Source organism: Pygocentrus nattereri, chromosome 2 (genome assembly GCF_015220715.1).
Source record: "Pygocentrus nattereri isolate fPygNat1 chromosome 2, fPygNat1.pri, whole genome shotgun sequence".
Taxonomy (NCBI): domain Eukaryota; kingdom Metazoa; phylum Chordata; class Actinopteri; order Characiformes; family Serrasalmidae; genus Pygocentrus; species Pygocentrus nattereri.
In genome coordinates, this window is record NC_051212.1 from 54,632,223 (window position 1) to 54,653,820 (window position 21,598).

At 40.9% G+C, this 21,598-nt stretch overlaps 1 protein-coding gene across 3 annotated transcripts in view; it reads left to right on the forward strand.

Moving 5' to 3' along the window:
- The window catches only part of lmbr1 (limb development membrane protein 1), a 73,526-nt gene that overhangs the window by 4,980 nt on the left and 46,948 nt on the right, over window positions 1–21,598 (forward strand). For all 3 annotated transcript variants that reach the window (XM_017703495.2, XM_017703496.2, XM_017703497.2), the window contains exons 2-5: window positions 529–601; window positions 1,972–2,011; window positions 4,769–4,908; window positions 7,745–7,848. In XM_017703495.2, coding sequence (XP_017558984.1) covers window positions 529–601; window positions 1,972–2,011; window positions 4,769–4,908; window positions 7,745–7,848 — 357 coding nt within the window. The remainder of the gene's footprint in view (window positions 1–528; window positions 602–1,971; window positions 2,012–4,768; window positions 4,909–7,744; window positions 7,849–21,598) is intronic.

Here is a 21,598-nt window from a genome sequence, read left to right on the forward strand (position 1 = left end):
AAACACCCACCTTGTGCTTCCACTCACTGGCCACTTTATTAGAAACACCCACCTTGTGCTTCCACTAACTGGCCACTTTATTAGAAACACCTGCCTTGTGCTTCCCCTCACTGGCCACTTTATTAGAAACACCTGCCTTGTGCTTCCACTCACTGGCCACTTTATTAGAAACACCTACCTTGTGCTTCCCCTCACTGGCCACTTTATTAGAAACACCCACCTTGTGCTTCCACTGACTGGCCACTTTATTAGAAACACCCACCTTGTGCTTCCACTGACTGGCCACTTTATTAGAAACACCCACCTTGTGCTTCCACTGACTGGCCACTTTATTAGAAACACCTGCCTTGCCAGACAACAGTGGCTCTGTGGTCAGGCCATCACGAGCTGCAGTCTCTAGCTGTGCACCAGTAAGGCGGATCTGTAAGTGTGGGGTGTCTGATGGCGGTGGGGGGTCAGATGACGTTGCACTGAATGCACGTTTGTTAAAATATTTCTAACAGTTTTCTGTTTTCTTTCCTTTCTCAGATCTGTTTCCTCCTGTTTGCGGTGCTGTACATCGTGTCTTACTGCATCATCACACGCTACAAGAGGAAGAGTGGTGAGCACATCAGCTTCTCTTTCTCCTGAGCAAAGTCACGCTGTCTGTTTTCATGGGATGGACGGCGGACGGTACTTCACAAACATGCGGTCAGATCAGTTTCAGTCAATCACTTGATTTGAGCTCTGAGTACGTTGAGGGCGACCCTCGTGTAGCTGAGCATTCTGCTGTAAAACAGTAGATTAAAAAGAGTAAACATCCATTTAAACGTATATCCAAGAAAATAAAATAACACCAAAAAAATGATTAAAGCCATTTTTAAGACAGATAAAAAAAGACAGTTAAGATGAACAAATCAGAACCGTCAATTTAAACTGTGAAGCAGATCATTAATAAAAATAAACCAATAAATAAATAAATAAAACAGCTAAGTAGGAATAGTAGGGGAAAAAAAGATAAAATCTAAAACAATGCCCAGAAAATAACCATGATAAAAATATTAAAATGATAAGAATACCGAATGAAAGACACCAATAAAAAAATATTTATGATTAAAATAATATATAAGGAAAATAAACGGTTAAGAAACTTAAAGATAAATAAGATTAACAAATAAAAATAAATAAATAAACTCAAGTAGGGTAAGAAGAAAAACGCTAAAATTGAAAACAATGACACCAAAAAAAAAAAAAAAAATAAATAATAAAATAATAATAATAACAATAACTGCTCTGCAGCTAAACGCAGATTCTCCCGGTTCAGTGAAAGGGTTCTGTGCAGCCTTAAAGACGGTTCTTTAGGGGTTCTTTACTAGAGGCATTGGTTCTGTTTAGAATGCCGTGGATGGCTGAGCATCACCGCGATCTCCTGATGATGCTTCTTAGTGGTGCAGCGGTAACTCCACGGACTACCGAGCCTGGCTCTGGGTCACTCTGGGTCACTCTGGGTCACTCTGCGTCACTCTGGGTCACTCTGCGTCACTCTGGGTCACTCTGGGTCACTTCAACCACAAAGTACCCCAGTGGCGCAGCGGTAACATCAAGGACCGCCGATCCGTACAGCGGCGGTTTGAACCTGGCTCGGGGTTACCCTATTGGGCTGCTCACTGCCCCCTAGTGCGTGTGTTCACTAGTGTGCATGTATGTGGGTGTTTCACTGCACGGACGGGTTAAATGCTGAGGTCTAATTCCACAGTGACAAATGGTTCTCAATAAAAAAAAATGATGGTCAGACGATTGTGCCGCTCGAGAGACTCGTCAGATTTCCTCCCGTCCTGAAAACGAATTTGATTTGAATTTGAAACCACATATAAACGTGGCTTGAGTCGAGTTTTTTGCTGCTGTTAGTCATTTTCACAGGTTTAGTAGTGCTTTATAATGTTTGACCCATAGTGTAGGCCACTTACTGATGTCACTGTTTCCTGTCAACAGATGACCATGAAGATGAAGATGCCGTCGTCAACAGGATATCGTGAGTTGTTTAATGTGTCCTGGTTTTGATCGTCTGTACGCACCGTTGTTGTTTAATTTAATATACTAATACACTTGAAAGCGACAGTTCAGTGAAGTCCCTCTGACCCCGCGTGTAGTCCATCAGCTAAACGTGTCTGAAGTTCGCTTCTGAAGTTTGAGCACCGGAGCTGTGAGGCTGATGTTGCCGTGGGCGATTTAAGCCTGTGTGTCTAGTGTCTGTGTGCCGTGTGCTGACTGCCTAATCATAACAGACTGCCTGCCTAAATCATAACAGACTGCCTGCCTAAATCATAACAGACTCGAAACGTTTTAAGTTGTTAAGTAATTTCACGTACGTGTGCACGTGTGGTCTCAGAGTCCGTGTATTAAGCTCTGATGGAAATGCTCATAGGCCATTTGATCAGAAACACACTAACATAAGTTAGTTGTTTCTAATAAAGTTGACAGTTACTAAAAGCACAAGGCGGGTGTTTCTAATAAAGTGGCCAGTTAGTCAAAGCACAAGGGGGGTGTTTCTAATAAAGTGGCCAGTTAGTCAAAGCACAAGGCGGGTGTTTCTAATAAAGTGGCCAGTTAGTCAAAGCACAAGGTGGGTGTTTCTAATAAAGTGGCCAGTTAGTGGAAGCACAAGGTGGGTGTTTCTAATAAAGTGGCCGGTGAGTGGAAGCACAAGGTGGGTGTTTCTAATAAAGTGGCCAGTTAGTGGAAACACAAGGCGGGTGTTTCTAATAAAGTGGCCAGTAAGTGGAGGCACAAGGTGGGTGTTTCTAATAAAGTGGCCAGTGAGTGGAAGCACAAGGTGGGTGTTTCTAATAAAGTGGCCAGTTAGTCAAAGCACAAGGCGGGTGTTTCTAATAAAGTGGCCAGTTAGTGGAAGCACAAGGTGGGTGTTTCTAATAAAGTGGCCAGTTAGTGGAAACACAAGGCGGGTGTTTCTAATAAAGTGGCCAGTTAGTCAAAGCACAAGGCGGGTGTTTCTAATAAAGTGGCCAGTTAGTGGAAGCACAAGGTGGGTGTTTCTAATAAAGTGGCCAGTTAGTCAAAGCACAAGGCGGGTGTTTCTAATAAAGTGGCCAGTTAGTGGAAGCACAAGGTGGGTGTTTCTAATAAAGTGGCCAGTTAGTGGAAACACAAGGCGGGTGTTTCTAATAAAGTGGCCAGTTAGTCAAAGCACAAGGCGGGTGTTTCTAATAAAGTGGCCAGTTAGTGGAAGCACAAGGTGGGTGTTTCTAATAAAGTGGCCAGTTAGTCAAAGCACAAGGCGGGTGTTTCTAATAAAGTGGCCAGTTAGTCAAAGCACAAGGCGGGTGTTTCTAATAAAGTGGCCAGTTAGTGGAAGCACAAGGTGGGTGTTTCTAATAAAGTGGCCAGTTAGTCAAAGCACAAGGCGGGTGTTTCTAATAAAGTGGCCAGTTAGTCAAAGCACAAGGTGGGTGTTTCTAAAAAAGTGGCCAGTTAGTGGAAGCACAAGGTGGGTGTTTCTAATAAAGTGGCCAGTTAGTCAAAGCACAAGGTGGTTGTTTCTAATAAAGTGGCCAGTTAGTGAAAGCACAAGGTGGGTGTTTCTAATAAAGTGGCCAGTGAGTCAAAGCACAAGGTGGGTGTTTCTAATAAAGTGGCCAGTTAGTCAAAGCACAAGGTGGGTGTTTCTAATAAAGTGGCCAGTGAGTGGAAGCACAAGGTGGGTGTTTCTAATAAAGTGGCCAGTTAGTCAAAGCACAAGGTGGGTGTTTCTAATAAAGTGGCCAGTGAGTGGAAGCACAAGGCGGGTGTTTCTAATAAAGTGGCCAGTGAGTGGAAGCACAAGGTGGGTGTTTCTAATAAAGTGGCCAGTGAGTGGAAGCACAAGGTGGGTGTCTCTAATAAAGTGGCCAGTGAGTGGAAGCACAAGGTGGGTGTTTCTAATAAAGTGGCCAGTGAGTGGAAGCACAAGGTGGGTGTTTCTAATAAAGTGGCCAGTGAGTGGAAGCACAAGGTGGGTGTTTCTAATAAAGTGGCCAGTGAGTGGAAGCACAAGGTGGGTGTTTCTAATAAAGTGGCCAGTGAGTGGAAGCACAAGGCGGGTGTTTCCAATAAAGTGGCCAGTGAGTGGAAGCACAAGGCGGGTGTTTCTAATAAAGTGGCCAGTGAGTGGAAGCACAAGGTGGGTGTTTCTAATAAAGTGGCCAGTGAGTGGAAGCACAAGGTGGGTGTTTCTAATAAAGTGGCCAGTGAGTGGAAGCACAAGGTGGGTGTCTCTAATAAAGTGGCCAGTGAGTGGAAGCACAAGGCGGGTGTTTCTAATAAAGTGGCCAGTGAGTGGAAGCACAAGGTGGGTGTTTCTAATAAAGTGGCCAGTGAGTGGAAGCACAAGGTGGGTGTCTCTAATAAAGTGGCCAGTGAGTGGAAGCACAAGGTGGGTGTCTCTAATAAAGTGGCCAGTGAGTGGAAGCACAAGGTGGGTGTTTCTAATAAAGTGGCCAGTGAGTGGAAGCACAAGGTGGGTGTTTCTAATAAAGTGGCCAGTGAGTGGAAGCACAAGGTGGGTGTTTCTAATAAAGTGGCCAGTGAGTGAAAGCAGGTGTTAGTGAACCACTTGTTAGCTACATTATTCTTACAGATCGAGTGCAGAACTGAAGAAGCACATTCCAGACACTGAATCTGGAAACTGTCTAAATTAGATTTTCAGCTGAACTGTCTGTTTCAACCAAAAGTCATAAAGCAGTAAAGTGATCTGTCTGTGTGACACGACGGTTGTTCTCTCTCTGTTTTGCAGTATGTACCTCTGTACGTTTACGCTGGCGGTGTCTGGAGGGGCCGTCCTCCTCCTTCCCTTCTCTATAATCAGCAATGAGATCCTCCTCTCCCTGCCCAAGAACTACTACATCCAGTGGCTCAATGGCTCCCTCATCCACGGTCAGTATCAGCCCTGGACCCTCATCCCTGTTAGGGTTGACAGGAGAAGCTTCTTGTGTTGTTCTCGTCTTGGATTAGTTGGGCTTACATTCTCGAAGTGGTGGACATTTCTTCCTGGATCAGACTCTGCTTGACCTCAGTGTTCAGCATGCGCTCAGTCACATAAATTACATATAACTCTTCTATAAATAAATATTTAAATAGCGGTGTTTCAGAAACACCATGGGTCTGTTTACACCTCACATGAACCTGTGTTTTGTTTCTGGATAAACTTTGGCCAGATTTCAGTTACACCGTTCACTGAAACGCCGCTCCGCTGTGTCCAGAAGAAATCCACGTCCATAAAAAGCACGTCAGTGCACGTCGTTTCTGTTTTACTTGTTTACAAGTGCAGGAACGCTTGTAGTTCGGAGGTATAGCTGCTGTTAAGTTGTGCACATGCAACTGGCCACTTCCTAAGGTCCACCTCCTTGTTTCTACACTCACTGTCCACTTTATCAGCTCCACTGACCGCTTAGCTGCACTCTGTAGTTCCACAGTTACAGACGGTAGTCCATCTGTTTCTCTGATACACAGCACTGCTGTGTCTGATCCACTCAGACCAGCACAACACACACTAACACACCACCACCACCACGTCAGTGTTACTGCAGTGCTGAGAATGACCTACCACCCAAACAGCACCTGCTCTGTGAGGGTCCATGGGGGTCCTGACCACTGAAGAACAGGGTAACAGAGTATCAGAGAAACAGATGGACTACAGTCTGTAACTGTAGAACTACAGAGTGGAACTAAACGGTCAGTGGAGCTGATAAAGTGGACGGTGAGTGGAGATTTAAATAGGTGCATTTAAAGAAGTAGGTTGGTATGTAATCTCACTAGAAAAGCACTGGGATACTTTGGAGCAGCAGAACATGAGCTTGAAGATGTGAAGCTCTGGGATCAATATTCTTGGCTGAATAACCGATGATATAAATAAATGTACTGAAATGATTACAGTATGGCCAGTGAAACACCTTTTACCGTTATAATTGAGACAAACAAGCATAAATACAGTAAAACATAAGAGTTTTCGTTAAAGTTGTGATGTTTAGAAGCAGGTTTGGCTTCTTACTTCACATTCCAGCAGCTTCAGATTTCATTTAGTGAGGGATTGATTAGCCAAAATGTTGTATAACCACAATTAATCCCCAGCTTTGAGGAAAAGTGTGGATCACTACTGATTGTATTACATGTTTTTTGGCATTGAATTCAATTTTATTTAATGGCCAGTTTCATCTCTGGCCACCAGAGGGCATCAGAGTGTAACATTTGTGTTGCTTTACAGAGCTCACGGGTTTTAAGAGAAAGTCCAAAATGATTCATTTCAGCTTCCATTGATGTTCTTCTCATTCGTTATAACAGCAGGAGGAGTGAGCCGTGTGGTCAAAACTCTGTATTTCTGACCGTATGGATTGTGAGCTGTTCCCTCTGGTCATTTAGACCAGTGAGGACTATCAGTCCTGTCTTATTTCACGTGTAGAGAAATGGATTGATGTACGTTTCTGTGGAAAAATCTGTTTAACTGGGCTTTAAGTGTTATTTTGCCAGTAAAAACGCCGTATAACTTTAGAATAAACACAAGCGAATTTAAGTGTAGTAGCCACTAGTCAGAATATGTTGTTTTCAGTAAAGTTATGAATATACAAACTGATGACTTCTTGCTGCTTTCCAGCCATTGCATGGATTTGTTCAGTTCCATCAGCAGCACCTGATGTAATTTAATCAGGATTGATTAGATAAACTCTGTATTGGATGGTGAGTGTAAATTCTGGGCTTGAAAATAATGGACCTTGTATATTATACTGTATGTACCATATATACAATCAATGAGCATATGAATTATATATACACAGCCTATGAGTGTATATTGGCTCTGTTGTGGCATCACAGCTCTTAACAGTAGCCACGTTTACATGCAGCCCCATAATCCATTAATAATCCGACTAATGGCTCAATCGGAATAGAATACGTCCATGTAAACACCTCAATCTGAATAGTCTAGTCTGATTGAGGCCATTTGGAAAACAGTTTCTATCCGACTGAGCGAGGTGGGTAATCCTGTATATAATCTGTTAAATAGAAGAATAATATCCGTGTAAGCGTCTGTATCCGATTACATTCCCTATCGGAAAGTTTCAGTCCGTTCTGCATGTGCGTCGCGTCACAGTGAGAGTTTATACCGTTCAACACGGCGGAGCAGAAACTGGTCTGCAGAGGAGACGAAGTTCATGCTCTGATCTTTAAAAGACGGCGGTGGGACGGACGTCCAGCTTATGTGTCTCAGAGCACGACGTCTTCCTCTCGGCCTTCTTTAATGAGGACGTGTGAAGGACGTTTTCCTGAGTCTGACGTCATTTTAAAGCAGTTAAAACACACAATCACTGCTCACTGCTGCTCATCTCACTCTGACTGGACCTCACGGGATGCTGGTTGTCGTGGTAACGTCTACTCTAAGCGGTTGTCTGCGTGTAATTTTGGATCGGATTACTTGTAGTGAGCGTGTGAACAGATGTTCGTCACATTGTTGAGTAGAGTGAGAATAAACACCTCAGTCTGAATCAAATCAGTCAGATTGCCGAACGGATCTGCATGTCAGCCCAGACAGTGTGTTTATCGTGGAAGCTCATTTGTCTATAATGGTGAAAGTATGATTTAACTTCTCGTGGTAGCTTTTTTTTTTTGACGAATAAATGTCCTGATAAATGGCTTTACACGGGTCGTTTTCTGAGGTGGCCCAAGGCCTTTTACAGCGCTGTGTGATGCACTGACCGTCTTGTGCTCTGTTCTTCCTCAGGGCTGTGGAATCTGGTGTCTCTCTTCTCCAACCTCTGTCTCTTCGTGCTCATGCCTTTCGCTTATTTCTTCCTGGAGTCTGAGGGCTTCGCTGGCTCCAAAAAGGTATGGATGCCTTTACAGAAGACCTGTTAGGCTGTTTGTTGATTGAAATGACGAATCACGATTAATGGCATTATTGATTTATTCCATTTAAATAGCTTTACATTCTGTAGACGTATAGCTGGACAAAGTAAGCTTCATCAGAATTGATTATGTTTACATTTTTTTTCATTTTGTGAACGCAGTTTTGAGTTTGTATCACCAACATTTAGGGAAACCAACAGTGTCCTCAAGTTCCAATGAATGTAGATATCATATGTCGTATATACAGTCAATGAGTGTACACATTATGTGAGTGTGTGTGTGTGTATATATATATATATATATATATATATATATATATATATATATATATATATATAAATAGAGTAACATACATATTTTATGTACACTCAGTGAGCATATATATTGCATATACAACCAACAAGTGTATATATCATATATCATATCATATACAGTCAATGATTGTACATATATCATATATATATCATAAAGTAACATACATATTTTATGTACACTCAGTGAGCATATATGTATATGTAACCAACGAGTGTATATCTCACATATGCAGGCAATGATTGTATGTCATATCACATACAGTCAGTGACTGTATACATTGTATATATTATACATACAGTTATTGAACATAAATATACAGTTATTGAGCAGAGATGTCATATATCATATATACAGACAATGAACATGTATATATCATATAGAGTCAATGAGTATAAATGTCGTTTATGTCATGTGTGTGATATATTTTGAACATATATATGGAATCTATCACAGGTTAATAGATGATGTGTTTACTTTGACATTATTAAATAGAATCCGTGCAATAGACGTCTTTATTTTACTTTCTCTTGATTTTACTCAGCGAGGGAAAGGAGAGCCTGCAGAAGTGGTTATCATTAAAATAATCAATAAAATCATTTGTCATTACTGTAGAGTGTGCGTCAACATAACGACAAATCCATAGCAGGTTGGGTACCAAGGCCTGGTGTCTGGAGTGAAGCTGTAACCCACGCACTGTAGTACGCAGAAGAACTGCGCAGTTCTAACCTCGTAAAAAAAAAAAAAAAGATATTTTTTCAAGAGAAAGTCACACTTGTGTTGGCGCCAGTCACCATACACATTCCCATGACAACCAACTTAAATATGCAACCAAATCCGACTACAGTCTTATCATATGGATCAGATCTGGTCATTTGTACAGTAGCCACGTTTACATTCAGCCTAATAATCCGTTAATAATCCGACTAATGGCTCAGTCGGAATAGAATACGTCCATGTAAACACCTCAATCTGAATAGTCTAGTCTGATTGAGGCTATTCAGAAAACAGTTTCTATCCGACTGATCGAGGTGGGTAATCCTGTAAATAATCCATTAAGTAGAAGAATAATATCCGTGTAAGCGTCTGTATCCGATTACATTCCCTATCGGAAAGTTTAAGCCCGTTCTGCATGTGCGTCGCGTCACAGTGAGAGTTTATACCGTTCAACACGGCGGAGCAGAAACTGGTCTGCAGAGGAGACGAAGTTCATGCTCTGATCTTTAAAAGACGGCGGTGGGACGGACGTCCAGCTTATGCGTCTCAGAGCACGACGTCTTCCTCTCGGCCTTCTTTAATAAGGACGTGTGAAGGACGTTTTCCTGAGTCTGACGTCATTTTAAAGCAGTTAAAACACACAATCACTGCTCACTGCTGCTCATCTCACTCTGACTGGACTTATATGGTGCTCGCTGTCATGGTAACATTTACTGTATGTGCTACACATATACACGTCATTTTGCGTCGGATTACTTGTAGCGAGCATGTAAACGAAGATTTTCCATCACATTATTGAGTAGAGTGAGAATAAACACCTTATTCTGAATCTGTAATCCGATTGAATTCAATCAGAATTTCAGAAGCTTCTGAAGGTTCATCAGCTCAGTCAGATGTCTTACGTTAAGAGTGTCAGTATAATGCGGGATTAACATAACCTGGGATTATTTCTATGGTTGCTTTATAGCACGGGATTAACATAACCTGGGATTATTTCTACGGTTGCTTAATATCTTTGGATTAATGTAACCTGGGATTATTCCTATAGTTCTTTTTATAGCACAGGGTTAGTATAACCTGGGATTATTTCTACGGCTGCTTTATAGCATGGAACTAATGTAATCTGGAATTATTTCCATAGTTGCTTTATAGCATAGGCTTACTATAACCTGGGGTTATTCCTATAGTTCTTTTTATAGCACAGGGTTAGTATAACCTGGCATTATTCCTGCAGTTGCTTTATATCGTGGGATTAATATGATCTGGGATTATTCCTACAGTACGTTTTATAGATTTAGATTATTACAGCATGGACAGGACTAAAATTATTACGTTACCGCACCTTTCCATGTGACACTAATCCTGTCAAGATTGTACTTAAGAGTAAGAATGGATTACACTTTAATAAAACCAGTGGCATCAGTAAAACTAACTGTAGGAATAATCTAATTCTAATCATGTGCTATAAAAAGAAGTGCAGGAATAATCCCAGGTTATATTAATCCCGTGCTATAAAGCAACTGTAATATATATATATATATATATATGTATATATATCTGGCGCCGACTGCTTTGGGGGAGATAAGCGTGTTATTTTGCTGGCAGTAAAAAGTCTGCCTGCTTCCACGCCTTTGGCCTGCAGTGTATACCAATAAACACTCATAGTTATTCTGTCTTTTTGGCCTCGTATTGTTATGAGGGGCACCTCGAGCACAACACCCCCCCCCAAAAAATATAAAACTTCAAAAGCCAAAAAAAAAACCCATCTACAGCTCGCCGAACTTCCTCATATCATAAATTACTCCGAGCTTCAAACAGCTGGCGCTCAGTGGAGCCCGCCGAGAAAACCGAATCTGAAAAGGAAGAAAGCAGAGCGTGTTAAGTCCCCTCCTCCCTCCGGTTTGAAGTGGCTCCTGGTTTGTGTCCGTTTTGGCAAACTTACATAAAGATTAGTTGCTACTGTAGTTTACGAGGGCAGGGCTAATTTGTTTTGGGGGGACGGCGGAGAGAAGCCAGCGGGCCGCTTTATAACCTTTCATTTCGGCCGCGGCTGCTTCTGGCTACTGATCGTCCATAAACGCGGAAGCGAGGGCAGCACTGCTTTATGTTGACCTACACGTCCGCCGCAAGTGTGTGTGTGTGAAGAAAGGAAACGGTCGTAGACGTGCAGTTCATATGAAAGCCCTCCTGCGGATCTCGGAGAAGGTCAACTCTGGAGCCACAGAACCCCATAAAAGGCAGATTTGAGGTTTTCTTTTTTAAGTACATGTCAAATTACCAGGCGCTCATTCGTGCCTCCGAACTACCTGCTCTCGTCTCCACGCTACAGCGCCATGCGGGCTGCTTTAATGGGCGCGTTTAATTTTGCACGTTAGATTCAGTAACAGGAGGAAACGAAGCAGGAGAGTTCATTAAGCTCTGGAAGATGAAGTAGTGTGGATACGTGTGGCGTGACCTTCTCACCGAGTCCTGCTATGCTCTCAAATCTAATCTATTTTAGTTCAATTTTATCTGTTTGACCCATTCTTAAAAACACCAGGGGTCACCGAGACCACGTTTTCCACCTTCCTCCGCTTCTTTCCGCCAAAGCTTCATACTAAAATCGGAGGTCGGAGGTCATAGTTTTAGTGCTGGACGTAAGACGCAGTGAAATCACCTTTTATTCTTACCGTAAAGCAGCAAGAAATCAGTTTTAATATTGAAAGTAAAGTAGCGTGAAACTAGTTTAAATCAGTTTTAATGCTGAAGGTTAAACTTGCAGAAAACTGCTGCTAATACTGATGGTTAAGTAGCAGGAAGAGAGTTTTAATATTGAAGGTAAACTTACAAAAATTAAAGATTTTAATATTAAACATAAAATAGCAATACATCTGTTTTAATTCTGAAGGTAAATGTACAAGAAATTGATTTTAATACTGAAGGTAAAATGACAATAAATCAGTTTTAATACTGAAGGTAAATGTACAAGAAATTGATTTTAACACTAAACATAAAGCAGCAAGAAGATATAAATTTTATCGAAGGTAAAAAAGGAAAATTACCAAAGATTAAAAAATATTAATAAATGTTTTTTTAATACTAAAAGAAAATTGCAAAAGATCAGCTTTAATACCAAAGAAAAAAATGACAAGAAATCAGTTTCAGTACTGAATGTAGAAAAGGTAGCAAGAAATCAATATAAAATTGAAGGTAAAGTAACAATAAAATATGTTTTCTGAGTGTAACAGTGATGGAAAAGTTGCAATAAATCAGTTTTAATACTGAAGGTAAAATAACACAAAATGGGTTCAAATAGTGAAGCGTGAGTAGCAATAAATCAGTTTTTACATTTTAAGTAAACTTACAAGAAATTGATTTTAATACTGAAAGTAGCAAGAAATCATATTTAATACTAAAGGAAAAAATAGCAAGAAAGCAGTTTAACACTGAAGGTAAAGCGGTGAGAAATCAGTTTTAACACTTAAAGTAAAGTAGCACAAACTAATTTAAATCAGTTTTAATACTAAAGATAAAGTAAAATAAACCTTTTTAAATACTGAAGGAAAATTACAAGAGATCAGTTTCAGTGCTAAAGAAAAAAATAGCAGTTTTAATACTGGGCATAAAATAGCGAAAATAGTTCAGTTCTATAGCTTTAATAACAACACATGCATTTGATACTGAATGTAAAGCAGTGAGGAATCAGTTTTAGTGCTGAATCAGAATCACTTTATTTGGAGGAGATCGTTACACATGAAAGAAATTAGTCCTGGTGAGTCACAGTTTGATGACACACTGAACACAGCAGACAAGCACAAATATTTCTCAAGAAAAATGCTGTAAATAAACAAAATTCTGATTTTGAGTCTGGAATTCACAACTTAAAGTTGCAAGAAATCAGTTTGAATGTTTTATTTACCAAAAAAAACCTGTGGATGTGGAGAGTTTCTGAATATGTACATATGTTTTAATGTGTGTGTGTGTGTGTGTGTGTGTGTGTGTGTGTGTGTATGTGTGTATAGTCAGTTTGGGTAGTTTCTTTTGGTCCATTCTTCATGAAATTCACACCCAATGTAAGGAGTAACAGGCCTTTTCAAATTATGTCAAAAACTAAAAACCGGAGAAAAACTGGAAAAGGAAAAAAACCTACTTCATTTTTAATGTAAGTCAATGGAACCAGACCGACTCACTTTTGGTCATTTCTTTTAGTTTATTCATTCTAAAATTTACACACAATGTAAAGAGCAACAGATGTTTTCAAATTAAGCCAAAAACTGAAAAACTTGAAAAGATTTCTTCCAACAGCAGCTCTCTCTATCTCTCTCTCTATATATATATATATATATATATATGTATATGTATGAACTGGCCCTTTAATTACATATAAGAAAGCAATGGTAAATGAACGTGCTAGTAAACATTCAGCATTATATTCGGAATTATAATGTGAGTTTAGTTCCTCCTAAATGCAGACCGGCTTTCCGTCTCCTGCAGGGGGCAGTCTTACTCTGACCCCACTGTAATCCAGTTCTCTTTGGGGTCCTGGAGCACAGAGACCCTCTTCAGCAGCTCACAGACACGCTTAGTGCTTATTAGCTCAATTCTGCACTCATTTCATGAGAACTGCTCAGAAACGATGTGAAGAATTTAACTTGAGCTTCGTTACTGAAACCTCTGTGCAAAGCTGTGGGACAAACCACAGAAATACACTGCAGTCAAATGAATTCTAAAACTGATGGACTTTACATTAATATGACAACAATAATATAGTCTCAATATTTCTGATCAGTTTTCTGAAGTGAATGCACCTGTTGCGCATGGCAGAGTAATAATAATAATAATAATAATAATAACGATAATAATAGCTTTATTTATAAAGGAGGTTATGGTGGCTTTACAGTCACTTAACGAGAGGAAAAGGCTCGTTTAGATTAAGGCTTTGAACAGGTTTAATTGCATCAAAATAGAGAGAGGCTACGTTTGAAAGGCAAATTAAGTTGTATTTTTTTAATTACAGTTGTTGCTTTGATTAAAAACAGCAAAGCCTAATGTTTACATGCTGCTCATAGCACTGAGGGCTGATGGGTACCACCATGCTGGTACTGAAACAGTATTGTAATAGGAGAAAATTCCTGGAATTTATACTGGAAAATCATTAAAAATGCACAAACACAGCAAATTGAAATTAAAAGGTGCAGTAGTTCAGTTTGAGATCAGATGAACTTGCTGTCCACGAGGACGACCGGATGGTCCCGTCCGAAGAAAACCGTGTATCTCCGTTTTTATCGTTTTTTTTTTCCGGTGCCGTTTGAACACAGCAAAGCTCCTTTACGCTGTGTGCCGATTTCATGATGCGTGGATCAATAGAAACACTCTAAAGTCACTTGGAATAAAATCTCTTTACATTGACTTGCATTGAAAGATGGGCGAGGGTTTGGCCTCTCCTGTAAAGTTGCTATTTTGGAGATGCTTGATTCTCCTTGGACGGCGACGGACTATAATAAAGTGGAATATTTAAAGAGGGTGTAATTAAATGGCTGAGATGAAAAGTCAGTCATTCAGAGTGGTGTGTGATGTGATGGTGGAGGCGTTATGGGCAGGAATCTGTGCCAGGTGGCGTTACAGCAGTGGAATGCAGTGCATGACGTTGTTTTTCTGTAGTGATGCTCAGAAAACAGGCCACAGTGAGAAATAAAAGGTGTGTGTGTGTGTGTTTCAGTGAGTGTGTGTGTGTGTGTGTGTGTGAGAGAGAGTTTCAGTGAGCGTGAGTTTGTGTGTGTGTGTGTTTGTGTGTGTGTGTCAGTGTGTGTGTGTGTGTCAGTGTGTGTGTGTGTTTCCGTGTGTGTGTGTGTTTCCGTGTGTTTCCGTGTGTGTCAGTGTGTGTCAGTGTGTGTCAGTGTGTGTCAGTGTGTTTCAGTGTGTTTCAGAGTGTGTGTGTGTGTGTGTGTGTGTGTGTGTGTTTAACGACTCTAATTCTCCCTCTTTGTGCTCGGGCAGCTCTGCTGTTTATTTTTCAGCTGTGAGTATTTGGCCGATTTTCGTTCCCAGGGTTCGGACGCCCCGTATTTGCGCTGGTCACCGCGGCAACATATGAGCTTCTCTATTTCAGCAGAAATTTACACAACGTTAAAGGGAATTCTTGGGTTCGGGAGTCTCCCAGCCTTCGTTGTCAGGTCGGTTGCCAGGTCGGTTTAGTGTGTGTGCGCCGTCGGCCGCTGACCGCAGCAGCTTTCCTGGCCAGTGTTCTGGTTTCTGTATCAGTATCTAGAAGTTTTCCTCTTGGAGCTTTTCTGTTTTCACCCTGTCTCTTCTGAATCGGGATTTAAATCTAACGGTATTTAAAACGTTTGCTTGGCCAAAACATCTGCTTTGCCCCCATATGATGCATATATATATATATATATATATATATGCTGGGGTTGACGGAGCGATGACACAGAGAGATGAATCTGTCCTGTCCTAGCGCGGATCACACTGTGGATCCTCCGCTAGAGCGTGTTTTACCTTCCGCTTAGTAAATCAGCTTCTGTATGAATCTGAAATGTTGAATTCAAGTCATTCACTGATGCTAATTATGACAATAACTCGCGTATCCTAAAACTGTGTTGAAGTGTCATGACGTCCAGTTTTTACCGTATCGCCCACTAACCGGCAGTTCAGCTCAATATATTCAGCGTTCAAACAGACCGGGACCTCGATTTCTAGAAAATACTGGAGAAGGTTTCTGTTGAACGCGTTTAAATATGTTTATTAATTGCAAACAAACAAATATCAGGAAAACTTTGCGTCTGGAAATCTTCTGATGTGCGTTTTCGTCTCTTGACGAACCCCAGCGTTGTTTTCTTTGAAGACGTATCCGTCCAACACCTCATATTAATCGGGGAAAGACGGCTTCACTGTAGCGGGAGGAAGAGGGAGGGGGTGAAATCGGCCTTTAGACTTCAAACGCCCCCAAAAAAGCCCTTCCTCTACTCATATATCCTGTTTTTGGGACCTGCTTGTAACCGGTTGGTGAGAATTACGCGTCAGTGACCTGTGTGTGTGTGTGTGTGTACAGTGATTCATGGTGTGTGTGTGGGTTCTGTGTTCTGTCTCTGACACGCTCTCAGAGTCTTAGAGAAACAGGTTCAGCTACTGCATGATGGGAGTTGCTGATGAATGGTGCTTAATTATAATGAGCAGTTATAATACATTATAATGAAATTCATTAGAGGCCTTGTTTCTACGCTCACTGTCCACTTTATCAGCTCCACTGTCCTACAGTTACAGACCGTAGTGCATCTGTTTCTCTACATACTTTGTTCTTCAGTGGTCGGGACACCCATGGACCCTCACAGAGCAGGTACTATTTAGGTGGTGGGTCATTCTCAGCACTGCAGTAACACTGACGTGGTGGTGGTGGTGGTGTTAGTGTGTGTTGTGCTGGTCTGAGTGGATCAGACACAGCAGTGCTGCTGGAGTTTTTAAACACTGTGTCCACTCACTGTCCACTCTATTAGACACTCCTACCTTGTCGGTCCACCTTGTAGATGTAAAGTCAGAGACGACAGCTCATCTGCTGCTGCACAGTTTGTGCTGGTCATCCTCTAGTCCTTCATCACTGGTCACAGGACGCTGCTGGCTGGACGTCTATGCTTTTCAGTCCAGCAGTGACACTGAGGTGTTTAGAAAATCCAGCAACACTGCTGTGTCTGATCCACTCGCACCAGCACAACACACACTAACACACCACCACCACGTCAGTGTTACTGCAGTGCTGAGAATGACCCACCACCCAAACAGTACCTGCTCTGTGAGGGTCCATGGGGGTCATGACCACTGAAGAACAGGGTAACAGAGTATCAGAGAAACAGATGGACTACAGTCTGTAACTGTAGAACTACAGAGTGGAACTATGTGGTCAGTGGAGCTGATAAAGTGGACAGTGAGTGTAGAAACAAGGAGGAGGACATGTCAATACATGATTCCTCACAGATGAAGCGCTGACCTCGCATTAATGCTGCATGTTGAGGCCTGAGAGATTCTAGACGGCGGTTCTTGTAGTCGTAGTCTGTTGAAAGTCCTCTGAATACAAATAATTCAGGCTGTAATGTACAAGTGTGCAGCCACTTATTTGTGATCAGACTGGTGTCAAAGGTTTAATGTTTCTTTTCATTTTTATGCTGATGATACACAGATATATCTGTCTGTCAAACGAAGTGCCCAGCTGTCTGACAGCCAGTAAAACCTGGATGTCTCAGAATGTTCTTAAACTAAGTGATGAAAAGACAGAGGTTGTAATTGTGGGCTCTGAGGAAATGTCCAGGTGCAGTTAGCCATTGATTGTGTGGGTTTAAAGGCAAAGCCCTTTGTGAGAAATCTCGGTGTGGCTTTTGACTCCCACCTCAGTTTCTCCTTACACATCAAGAAGCTTCTTCAACCCTGCTTTTTCCAGCTTAGAAATATTAGTAAAGTTAGAAGGTTCCGGCCCTTTTCCGACGTTGAAAAAGTTATAAGCCTTTGTCTCCACCCGTTTGGACCAATGCAATGCCTGCTTTACTTGTCTGAGTCACAGAGAGGTGGCTCGTCTACAGCTTGTTCAAAATGCAGCTGCTCGTCTTCTCACTAGGACGAAGTGTAGGGAACATATTACTGCTACTAATACTACTGCTACTAATACTACAGCTACTGCTACTAATACTACTGCTGCTAATACTACAGCTACTAATACTACAGCTACTGCTACTAATACTACTGCTGCTAATACTACAGCTACTGCTACTAATACTACTGCTACTAATACTACTGCTACTAATACTACAGCTACTGCTACTAATACTACTGCTGCTAATACTACAGCTACTGCTACTAATACTACTGCTGCTAATACTACAGCTACTAATACTACAGCTACTGCTACTAATACTACTGCTGCTAATACTACAGCTACTAATACTACAGCTACTGCTACTAATACTACTGCTACTAATACTACTGCTACTAATACTACAGCTACTGCTACTACAGCTACTGCTACTAATACTACTGCTGCTAATACTACAGCTACTGCTACTAATACTACTGCTACTAATACTACTGCTACTAATACTACAGCTACTGCTACTAATACTACTGCTGCTAATACTACAGCTACTGCTACTAATACTACTGCTACTAATACTACTGCTACTAATACTACAGCTACTGCTACTAATACTACTGCTGCTAATACTACAGCTACTGCTACTAATACTACTGCTGCTAATACTACAGCTACTAATACTACAGCTACTGCTACTAATACTACTGCTGCTAATACTACAGCTACTAATACTACAGCTACTGCTACTAATACTACTGCTACTAATACTACAGCTACTGCTACTACAGCTACTGCTACTAATACTACTGCTGCTAATACTACAGCTACTAATACTACAGCTACTGCTACTAATACTACAGCTACTAATACTACAGCTACTGCTACTAATACTACAGCTACTAATACTACAGCTACTGCTACTAATACTACAGCTACTGCTACTACAGCTACTGCTACTACAGCTACTGCTACTAATACTACTGCTACTAATACTACAGCTACTAATACTACAGCTACTGCTACTAATACTACTGCTGCTAATACTACAGCTACTAATACTACAGCTACTGCTACTAATACTACAGCTACTAATACTACAGCTACTGCTACTAATACTACTGCTGCTAATACTACTGCTGCTAATACTACAGCTACTGCTACTAATACTACAGCTACTAATACTACAGCTACTGCTACTAATACTACTGCTGCTAATACTACAGCTACTGCTACTAATACTACTGCTGCTAATACTACAGCTACTGCTACTAATACTACAGCTACTGCTACTAATACAACAGCTACTGCTGCTAATACTACAGCTACTAATACTACAGCTACTGCTACTAATACTACAGCTACTAATACTACAGCTACTAATACTAATACTACAGCTACTAATACTACAGCTACTGCTACTAATACTACTGCTGCTAATACTACAGCTACTGCTACTAATACTACTGCTGCTAATACTACAGCTACTGCTACTAATACTACAGCTACTGCTACTAATACTATAGCTACTAATACTACAGCTACTAATACTACAGCTACTGCTGCTAATACTACAGCTACTAATACTACAGCTACTGCTACTAATACTACAGCTACTAATACTACAGCTACTAATACTAATACTACAGCTACTAATACTACAGCTACTAATACTACAGCTAATAATACTACAGCTACTGCTACTAATACTACAGCTACTAATACTAATACTACTGCTACTAATACTACAGCTACTGCTACTAATACTACTGCTACTAATACTACAGCTACTGCTACTAATACTACTGCTACTGCTACTAATACTACAGCTACTAATACTACAGCTACTAATACGACTGCTGCTGATACTACAGCTACTAATACTACTGCTACTGCTACTAATACTACTGCTGCTAATACTACTGGTACTAATACTACTGCTACTAATACTACTGCTAATGCTACTAATACTACATCTACTAATACTACAGCTACTAATACTACAGCTATTAATACTACTGCTGATACTACTGCTACTAATGCTACTGCTGATACTATTGCTACTAATACTGCTAATACTACAGCTACTAATACTACAGCTACTAATACTACAGCTACTAATACTACTGCTACTAATACTACAGCTAGTAATACTATTGCTACTAATACTACTGCTGATACTACAGCTACTAATACTACTCCTACTAATGCTACTGCTGATACTACAGCTACTAGTACTGCTGCTACTAATACTACTGCTAATACTACTGCTACTAATACTACTGCCACTAATACTACTGCTACTAATACTACTGCCACTAATACTACTGCTACTAATACTACTGCTATTAATACTACTGGTACTAATACTAATGGTATTAATACTACTGGTACTAATACTGCTACTAATACTACTGCTATTAATACTACTGCTGCTAATACTACTACTATTAATACTACTGGTACTAATACTACTGGTATTAATACTACTGGTATTAATACTGCTACTAATACTACTGCTACTAATACTACTGCTAATAGCTAAAAGCGCCACAAATAAATTTGATTTGATTTGATTACACCAGTATTGGCTTCTCTACACTGGTTGCCTGTAAGCTGTAGAATAGATTTTAAATTTGAATGTTTACCCATCAGGCTGTTCATAACGAGGCTCCAGCATACGTTACTGAGCTCCTCCGTGCTCTTCATAGCGCGAGAGCTTTAAGGTCTTCTAATCAGGGGTTATTAACTGTTCCATGTACTAACTTCAAATCAGAGGGGGGCTGTGCTTTTGCAGTCTATGCCCTACAATTGTGGAATAATCTCCCTACTGATGTCAGACTCTCTGAATCAATCCAGGTTTTTACAAAACGTTTAAAGACTCATTTTTATTCTCTCGCTTTTGATCAATGTGCTTTAAACTGTGTGTGTTACTTCTTTGAGTGTATGATTAGAATGATCTTAATTGTCTTGCATTTTATTTGTGTGTTTTGTAAAGCACTTTGTGAGTCACGCTGGAAAAGTGCTATAGAAATGAAGTTTTACTTACTCTTACAAAGGTATAAAACTTAAAAAATATGATTATATATTTCGCTGTCGGAGCAAAACCTTGCATCTCCGTTTGTGTAGTTTTTCACGTTTTGACATCATTTGAAAATGCTTGGTGTCCTTTACATTATGTGTAGATTTCATGATGGTCAGACTGAAGGAAACTGCACAAAATTACATGGTAAAAATTCTGGTTCCATTGACTTTGAAGATTTTTCTTTTCTTCTCCTGTAACGTTAGAGTTTTATAGATGTGAGGTTTTGTTATGATAGCGGCGATATATGTAACATACGTAGTGCATTAAAAATAAAGATGGAAAAGCCAAAAAAATTTAAAAAGTGTCTAAATATTATAAAAGGTAGTAGTGAGAGCGAAAGCCCCACACTTTGTGCTGTGACAGTGGGAGAAACGCTGAACTGTAAACAGGTCCAATAGCTGAAGGCTCTGATTGGAGGAGCGGCACGTTTCAGGAAAGCGGCTTAAAATTTGTGAAACGTGTGAACAGAACCTGCACTGGTGTCTCTCTCTCTCTTCTCTCGCCCGCACACACACCAACTCTGAGCTGTTACTAAGGATACGTGAGGTCAGCGAGAGCCTTCTGAGGATGACTAGGACCAACAGGACACACACACACACACACACACACACACGGTGGTGTGAGCAGCCTGGTCTGAGTGTGAGTGAAATGATGGTGTTGTGAATATTTCAGAGCTGCTATATTCAGCACTGTTCACTTTTAGAAAGGCAAGAATAGTGCAGAGAAAAATCATCCCCCTCTCCATCCCCCTCTCCATCTCTCATTCCTCTCTCATCCCCTTCTCCATCTCTCATTCCTCTCTCATCCCCCTCTCCATCTCTCATTCCTCTCTCATCCCCCTCTCCATCTCTCATCCCTCTCTCATCCCCCTCTCCATCTCTCATCCCTCTCTCATCCCCCTCTCCATCTCTCATTCCTCTCTCATCCCCCTCTCCGTCTCTCATCCCTCTCTCATCCCCCTCTCCATCTCTCATCCCCCTCTCCATATCTCATTCCTCTCTCATCCCCCTCTCCGTCTCTCATCCCTCTCTCATCCCCCTCTCCATCTCTCATCCCTC